The 9,388-nt window shown below is 43.2% G+C and overlaps 1 protein-coding gene across 5 annotated transcripts in view; it reads left to right on the forward strand.

The window, feature by feature from the left end:
* LOC109321318 (pleckstrin homology domain-containing family A member 7-like) overlaps positions 1-9,388 on the forward strand; it is a 186,914-nt gene that overhangs the window by 126,347 nt on the left and 51,179 nt on the right. For all 5 annotated transcript variants that reach the window (XM_019551903.1, XM_019551902.1, XM_019551906.1 and 2 more), the window contains exon 8: positions 5,076-5,567. In XM_019551903.1, the coding sequence (XP_019407448.1) occupies positions 5,076-5,567 (492 nt within the window). The remainder of the gene's footprint in view (positions 1-5,075; positions 5,568-9,388) is intronic.

Here is a 9,388-nt window from a genome sequence, read left to right on the forward strand (position 1 = left end):
CTGTATGTTCCACCCTGCCCATACTGTCTCTGCAGTTGCTGGCAATGAAAGGTACTTGAGCAGCTTTCTAGAGAAAGTCCTTTTAAAGTTTCAGTGTAAGACTATGGAAAGTCCCAAAGCAACCTTCCTGAAGAATGACGAAGCAGGAGCCCTCAACTCTCTCCCTGCCCACACACAGGCAAACCTGGTCACCCTGTCTGGGTACCACCACACAGAGTTTAGTAATGTGCAGGCAGGTATAGGCATGGGCTGTGCAAAGTGAGGCAAGCCAGGAAAGTGGGGCATGGGCTGTGGGTTGGGTGGAGAGCAGCAGTGGTAGCCCAGAAGCAGGGGCCAAGAAACACTTGGCAACCCCTCTAAACCCTTTCTCTTTCCCCCACAGCCCAGGTTCCAGAGCAGGGAAGTGATATTGACACAGTTTTCCAGGGCAGGGGTTGGAAAAGCTGGGGAGTCTTACTGGGGGGCAAACAGAGCACCCTTCCCCTTAGGAACCATGAACATGGGGTTACACAGTCCCATCCCCCCGCTGTAGTACATGGCAACTCCTCCATGCCAGCCCTTATCCCAGTTAAGGTCTTCCTCCCTCTGTACGGGAATCCTGGGGAAACTCCAGGTTTTGATCCATTGCAGGTTTGATGGTCTGGGTACTGTACCACCCCTTGGTGGCATTTTGGCAGCAATGCATCCCTAAGGCTAAGTACAGCCATTTGGGAGGTTAAATTTGGTTCAAAATAGACTCCTGATTTAAACTTAGCTTGTCCCAGTGCCAACCTTACACTTTCAGACCTTGTCTCAGTGACCAGCAGTCAGTCTAAACCTGTAACAGAACAGAAGTTCCATGCACACAAACCAGTTTAAAAATTGCGGAACCTGGTTTAAGATAAACCTGGATCTATGTAGTATCAAACCAGTGCAAAGAACTTCTGTCCACTTCCCCTGTGCAGCCCCAGGACTGGGAAAACTCAGCCACTGGCCCCAGTCTAGGGGCTGCTCCCTTCCCCCACACTGGTCTATTTTTTGCCCGCCAGCCAGTGCTTTCAACCCCCATCTCACAAGCCATTCTGGGTGCAGTTTGCTTTTATCAGCATTTGGTGCTAGCAGAGCTGAGCAAGTAAGCCCTGGTTGTGGGAGAGGTGGGAGGGTTGAGGGTGTAGTTTTACTGGGGGGGTGGGGGGCATACCAGCTGTAGGTCATGCCTGTCCCCCCCCCCAACTTCTCACAGGTTGTACCTGTTCCCCCTGCTCCTCACGGGTCATGCTTGCCCCCTCCCCCATCACAAGTCACACCTGCTACCCCACCTCACTCACAGGTCATGCCTGCTCCCACTACCCTTTGTGGGTTATACCTGCCCCCCCATCCCACCCACAGGTCATACTTGTTCCCCTTACCCCTTGTGGGTTGTACATGCTCACCCCACCCCACCCACAGGTTATACCTGCCCCCTTCACCCCACCCATAGGTTGCACCTGCTCCCCCTATCCCTTGTGGGTGACACCTGCCCCCCCATGCCCCAACGGAGCCCCAATCCCCTCCAGCCTGCTGGACCTCCATGAGACGTTTATTGAGGCGTTGCCTAATTAGCTCCACAGTAAACGTCTTAACATCTACATGTGCAGTGCTATTAGGGAAGAATAAACTAATTAACTCTTCTGTAGATAGTACTTGTAAACACAAGTACTTTCCCATGATGGAGTTTTTTACTTCACAGCAATGCACCTTTAGACACTGATGGGGCTGGCTGGAGCCCAAGTGTTTTGATGCTGGGGCTACCTGGTGTCTTGCCCTGTACTGAAGCACTCTTCTGCAACACATTGAGCCATGTCAGAGCAACCCCGGGCTTGCAGGCAGTCTTCCTGGGCCTCCTGCCAGATAGGGTTGCTCTGACCTGGCTCAACAAGCTGTGGTCCCAGGCACATGTTCAAACATGACACCTTGAAACAATAAACTCTGGTGCAGTATGACCCAGAGTTTATTGCTGCACATTAATAGCACATGTAGAAGCACCCAGTGTACATGTGGCCACTTCTGTCCAGGGACAGTTGTGTACCAGTTCCCAGTCAATGACACTGGAGTTGTTCAAATGTTATAACAGGGGTGGGCAAAATACAGCCTGCGGGCCAGATCTGGCCCACCAGGCACTTTCATCTGGCCCACAGCATCCCTCAATGAATTGTGCCTCACCCAGGCCTTCTGCCTGCATCCTCAACATACCCTATTATGCCTCACTCCCACCCTCATGGGCAAAAGGACCCATCCCCTCTAGCACTGGGTGGGGCTACTGCTGCAGGCTTCCCCTGAATCCAGCTTCCTCTGGGTAGCAGATAAGGAAGCGGGGGGCAGGTCTGCAGCTGGGTGGGAGCATGGAGTGTAGGCCTGGGGCTGGCTGCAGTGCAGAGCCCACACTCGGGTGGGGGCAGTGTGGAGCTCGGCTGGGCAGGGTGGGGGATGTGGGGCCCCCGCTCACATTTCCCCCCCCATGACATGCAGCTCTGGCAGGCAGCAGCAGTGGGGGTGCTGGTGCTGGTGGCTGGCTCTGGCCAGTGCTGCACATCATGGTGAGGAGCACACACCACACCAAGCTGTCTGTATTGCCAGCACTCCCTGCAATTGTGCAGCATGGGAGGGAAGCCCCAGGCACTGGAGCTGGCTGGGGTGAGGAAAGCAGCTGGCTCCAGTGCCTAGGGCTTCCCTCCTGTGCTTGGGGCTTCCCTCCCATATTGCATGAGTGCAGGGAGTGCTGGCAATACAGATAGCCTGGCAGGGCTGCAGTCCTCACTGTGATGTGCAGAGCCAAGCACCAGCACCCCCACTTGCTGCTGTACCATGAGGGGAGTTTGGGGGGGAGAGGTCCCCACACCCTTCCCACCCTCCCTCACACCCCACAAATGCACCCCCCCATACACCCCAGTGTTGCCTGCAGTAACTGCAGGAGAGGAGCGTGTTCCAGAGACCAGTGTGTTGCAAAGCCACATACCCACGCCCCACAAATGCAACACAAACCTCCAACATACCCTATGCCCCCCACACACAGCCATACCCCCTCACAAATTTCTCCCACCCCACCACACATGCACACCCCCCCCAGCAACACCCCCCTACACAATATAAAAGACTAAGAATTTATTTTGTAGTTAATATGCAATCACCTCTATATAGAGTACACAAACATAAATCATGACCAAAATATTTTTTGTAATACAATTAAAATAAGTTATAGTAGGCATTTGACTTTTAGTGTATGATTTGGGTTTTTTTGGTTCTAGAATGGCAACTCCCCCTTCCCAAAAGGAGTATTTCTGGGGGGCAAGTGGAGGGACTTCCAGTGGCAAAGGTCAGGGGTTTAGGGATGGGACTTCTGGTCCCAAGATGGGGGCAGGGCAACCGTCAAGGGTGGGGCTACCCATGCAGTCCTTGACAGCTCACCAAACCTCCTTAAGCCGAAAATAATTGCCCATCCCTGTTATAAGCTCCTCTGGGGCTCTGTACCACACTATCCATTGCTCTTCGTTCTTCTGATCCCTACACAGTGAAGTTGGAAGATGGCACAGGGTGGATCATGGGGGACCTCCATGAAGAAATATGGCCCTGGATTTGCTTCTCCTGCACAGATAATTTTAGCAGTATTACCAGTGTCCAACACTTAAAAGAAAGGTCTAAAACACTGTTTGGGGATATGGCTATTGACATGTTTCAGTGATAAGTAGACACCTAGTTCTGGACCTCTGTGACCCAGCATCTTTGAACTGATACCCCATTTATATAGAAATTAGAGTTAATAGCTATGCAATGCCTTTGATATTTTAAAGTATATCTGTCAAAGTTGTAGTTGGGTTTAACAAATGAGTATAACAAGATAAGGCTTCACAGCTGATCTTACTCTTCTGAAGCTAATTGCCACATCACACTAGGGCAGTGGTTCTCAGCCTTTTTAGCTTCAAGGCACCCTCCATAACTTTTGTGACCATTTAAAAACTACTTTATTTACTTATGCAGTTACTTCTTTGCGGCACTGGGGTGGGGCAGCAGCTAGGCAGGGACAAGGTGAGCCTGCACTTATGTTCTTCCACTGTGTTTATCTCTTCAATTATTTCCTCACATCTTCTGGCACCCTTCCAAAGATTTCACTGCCTCTCTGCTGCCCTGGCACCCTGGTTGAAAATCAGTACACTGAGTTAGCATAAGGCAAAAGGCAAGGTAAACGTACTTCTTATAGATTGGGGTGAAGTGCTACTTTGAGAGCGGTGATACCTTATATCTCAACAAACTGCCGATGTAAATAAAAGGTTGCACAAAAGCTCATAAGTGAAGTTACAAATGAAGTGGGTTAGCCATCAAAAGCAATATAAACCAATTTAATATTAGTACCCAATTAATGACTTTATAGGGTTTTACTGACTAATCTTCTTTGGATGTTTAGAAAGATATAGGCAAAAGGCAAATAAAGCAGAGTGCTTTGGAAAGGGCATTTAAAAAGTTTTTTCGAAGATGTTCTTGAGAAGATCTTTGCAGGATTTTGCTGCCAAACTGGAAAAGCTGGAATGATTCCCTTGGCTTGCGTGGGGGCACCTATCTCTATTTAGGGCTGTATCACCCATGCCAGGAATGGCTTATCCTTGGAACTTACAAAAACACAAGAAAACAATTCTTTTTATGCCTTTGAAGTAAAGAAGCTTCTACCAAATAAGTGATTTGAAACTATTTCCAAGGAAAGGATGTCTGTAGCTCCCTTTCTACCCACATAACTTAGTTTCATTTATGTACAGTTTATTATTTACAGTTATTGATATTTTCAATTTATTTTTCAAAAATTCTGTAAATGTTGAATATATAGTTTGTATAGTTAAATATAAACGTTTCTGTTGCTTCATTGATACTTGTTGAGAGCTCATCTTTAGATAGAAAGAAGAGCAAAGGAATGTTACCTAGTCCTGTCTGTGGTCATACAGTCATGATGTATCAGATCTATTACAGGCTATAGAATCTATTGTGCCCTGTTTGCTAACCCTGCACTTACTTTCCTGTTAAAATTTCACAGTAAAGTTGTTTACACTTCAAGCATGAATTTTCTTTTTTAGAGAAACAGAAAAAATGGATCAGCAAGCTGGTCCTCAAACAAACCACGTGGATGCCTATAAAGAGTATGCAAAGGTGGAGACGTCTGATAGGAAGGAGAGTTATCAAAAAACAACTGACACCTTTGGATATGATAAGCATGAAGATACAAGAAAAGAAAGGGAAGATGAGGAGTATTATGTCTTTAGAAAGGAGACTCTGGAAGCCAAGAGGGGAAAAGCCAAGCGCCCAGTAACATCACCAGAAGTTGATTCAGCATTTTCAGATTTTACGAGCATGGCTCGGCCTCAAGTAGCTCAGCCTCAGCCAGTTGAGAAGAATGGGACACTTCCTAGTTCATTAAGCACAAGTGCAGGCCCAGTGGAGCAGAATGGTACCAGCTCATATAAAAGAGGGTTTGTTCCCAGAGCCAACCCAGATAAACAGACACAAAGGAAAAATAACCTGGCTCAAGTAGAGCATTGGGTAAAAGTCCAGAAAGGAGACACAAGAAGGTTAGTAATGGGCACTGTTCTCAAAATAAATGAATACTTGTATTAGATAAGTTCTGTTATCTAAGTATCTATTCTATTATCTATTCTACCCAGGAGAGCACACACATACCAACAGACTCTCTCTATTGCTTGAAGAAGGGTGTTTGTACCTGAAAGCTTGCAAAGAACAATTTTTCTAACTATTTAGTTGGTCTAATAAAAGACATCATAGCTAGCCAAAGAACCTTGTCTGTATTAGATAAGTTGTTTTATACCATTTCAATGCCACCAGAATAAGGTGGCACACAACAAATTAATACTAGTTTTCCTGTTCTATGCAATACAGAGTAATACTTCAAATTTATATTCTGTATCCTGGAAAACTCAGTATGAAACATATTATAACAGTTTCTTAAAATGTATTTCCATTTTGTGATCAGAAAAGATAAAAAGCTGGAATATGCTTGTATTCTCTTTGATCATACTGGTATTCAATTAAAAATTGCAATAATGTTTTATTCAAAATGGAAGTGCCAGAATCCAAAAATTTACCTCTCAGAGCAGTCTTTTATTCTTTAAAAAAAACCCTGTAGCTTTTTTAGCTTTTGTCTTTCCATTTAAGAACAAGGGGAAAAGTATAGATTTCAAAATTTGATCTTTTTTCTTCTCCACAATATTGTACACAGGTTGTTTTGGTATATAACAAAATAAGAAATGTACCTGGATCTTTGAGTCTACAACCTGCCTTATAAAACCTCATTGAAATGTTCCTATAGTATCTTGTTTCTTTTCAGGCTGTGAAAATTATGACAGTCATAATGTACAAATGGATAGAATACACAATAGTTTCCATTCGTCTCCAATTGAATGTTTTCAAACTGTGCATTCATGCATGTATATGTAGTATATATGGGCATGCAAACAGACACATACATTTTTATATACGTCTGTATGTGTGTGTATTGAAGTGACAGGCTGATTAAAGGATAGGTCGGTGCTTCCACTTAATTTCTTATCTTGTGAATCATTCTGTGTGGAATCCTGGTTAGGTATGTGTGCCCATGCTGGAATTCTCCTACTTGCAGGATCAGAGCCTTAGATATTAGTGAGAACTACAAAAATTGAGATGAAATGATAATTTAGACTAATAGGATACAAGCAAATATATGACTTTGAAGCAGAATATAACCTTATATTTTTTTTCTGAACTGCTAATTAAAACTAGCATTCCTCTGCTGCTGGTCCAGTGAGAGATTGCTCTAATTTATTAGTACAAATGATACGGAAGTACAGTCTTTTCACCTCATTCCTTCTTTTGCCCTCTTTCTTCCAAAATCACCTGTCTCAGAGACCCATAATCTTTTTTCAGTAATATTTAATCATTCGTTTTCAAATCGTGGTTAAGTTTTACTTGCATATTTTTTGTTTGGATAGGTACTTAATAGCAGGAAAAATGCACTTTTTAATTCTTTTCAACATACAATATTGCTGATACATGAAATAAAGCATACTATACTGATTTGTTCTTTTAGAGCTAATACGAAAGCCTTCGGAACCCCCTGCTCCCACATTTTTAAATACAGATTTGAATGAATAGAACTATTGTAGCATTAAAAACTAATGTAACTGTTGACATCTATATTCAGTGCTATGGAATACCTTTGCCAATATTTCCACCTCCCTCCAAATTAAAGGCAATAACTAGACCTGATTAGATTAGTACCTCAACGGACAGAAATGTTAGGAAAATCAACAGGGATCACATTATGGCATCAGTTTTTCTTCTTATTCAGTATTATGCAAAACTTCAGCCTGGTGTTATGTATGCCACAGTTGTAAGTGCCATCTGTTGAATGAGACATGGCTCACTATGATCATCAACATTTTGCAAGACCTGGTTGCATTAACTAAATACAAATTGCAGGGTGGGGGAGGGAGGATTGTTTTTTTTTCTTTTCACTTTCACTCTCTTCCTACATAACTGTTATCTTTATATAGTAGTTTAATTATATTACTGTTTTTTAGTTTCTCCCCTGAAGACACATGGGTGCTGCTTTTGCAAAACATCTACTGTATTTCTGTCAGAGACCAATGCATTGCAGTGGTAAAGATTTGAAATTACAATTATTACTGCACATGCACGCCAGATTCTACTCCATCTTTTAGGCACCTAGGTCTCTTGTCTGAAAAAAACCCATTAATGCCAAAGCTGAATGAGTGAGTTTTTTTCCTCCTTGCAGCTTTTTGTGATTTATGCTATAATTTTAGCCTTAAGAGCATTGTAGAATTGCACGTTAATGGCTTTTCAAAGATTTAACAAGGTAGATTAGGATTACATTTAGGCACCTAATGGATGGAATAGGGTCTGGTTTACAGGTGGTAAAGCATTTGGCGCTGTGATAAAGAACACATTAGAAATGTTAAGATAGTATTAATTTTAAAATATGATGGATGTAATTGTTTTTTATTTTAACTTGTTGGATTTTAGTATGTTTTACGGTATGCCACAGTTAATGGTTTAGGCTATCATTCCATAAACTAAATAAAAATAAGCCTCCAGCATGTAATATGTAGAACTCATCATTTTTTCAGCAACACGTGTAATACTTATTTTCTGAAATATGATGGATACATAAATTTTAAAAGTGCTATTTTATAAAGAGTAGCTTGAAGATTTTAAAAACTTTATAGGTGCTGAGCCACAGTGGTTTTCTAGCTCAAGCCATGAACCAAGCCTGTAATCCCACATTGCAACAACATGCAGGTAGACCACCTCAGTCCATATGAAGCCATGTTAAATAGAGTAAAAAGAGAGTGTGAGTAATTTTTCTTGTTGGGTAATTCCAGGTTAGGACCACACGACCTCTGACTATTTCAGTGTGTGGGCAGACATAAGGAATACAGAATTTTAAAAATAATCTGATATTTTGTGTGTGTTGTTATTTTTGTTGTTCTTCTTCTTAATTCTGCTAATCAGCCAAAGCTAAACTGAATCTATTCAGTGCTCTATACAAGTGTATTTACTTGGAAAGCAATAATCCTCCCCTCCAAAATAAAGGGTAAGAAATTTATTTCAGGTGAAATAGGGAGCTTTTCCCTTCTTGACTTGTATGGTTTAGGAAAAATACATTCACTTCTATGAGGGCCTCCAGACATTCCCACTTGAGATCCAGAATAGTAGCAATAACCTGGGGAATGTCCTTTAAAAGCTGTATCCACTGAGGAGATATTCTGAGTGCAACCTTATGTAAGGGAGTGCAATAATGTTTGCACTTCTTGGTGAGCTACCTTCCTGCAATTCAGGTAAACAGAACTGCCATTGTGTTCTCAGGACTACACCTGTCTTAACCAAGTTTGTAACTTTATAACAAGTAGAATAAACCCAATCTGAACTTTTTGCTCCCTCCACAGACTGGAGACTGAGATTTTCATAGCACTCTACAGGAAGCACTGCAAAGCTGCTTAAATGTATGTTGGCATTGAAAACCAAATGGCTTTAGTGTTGCTGCAGACAGTCCCTCCTCCAGTGATTCTCAACCAGGGTGCCTGCTGCAGGATCTCAGAGCTGCCTTGAGATCTTTTCAAGGGGATCCTTTCATGGTCCCATATGCTATCTTAGCACTATTAGGTGCACAAACATAGATTCATAGATGCTAGGGTCGGATGGGACCTCAATAGATCATCGAATCCGACCCCCTGCATAAGCAGGAAAGAGTGCTGGGCCTACATTACCCCAGCTAGATACACATCTAGCATTCGCTTGAAGACCCCCAGGGTAGGGGAGAGCACCACCTCCCTTGGGAGCCTGTTCCAGACCTTGGCCACTCGAACTGTGAAGAAGT

The sequence above is a fragment of the Crocodylus porosus genome, unplaced genomic scaffold, assembly GCF_001723895.1.
Source record: "Crocodylus porosus isolate Cpor-Errol unplaced genomic scaffold, CroPor_comp1, whole genome shotgun sequence".
Lineage (NCBI taxonomy): Eukaryota > Metazoa > Chordata > Crocodylia > Crocodylidae > Crocodylus > Crocodylus porosus.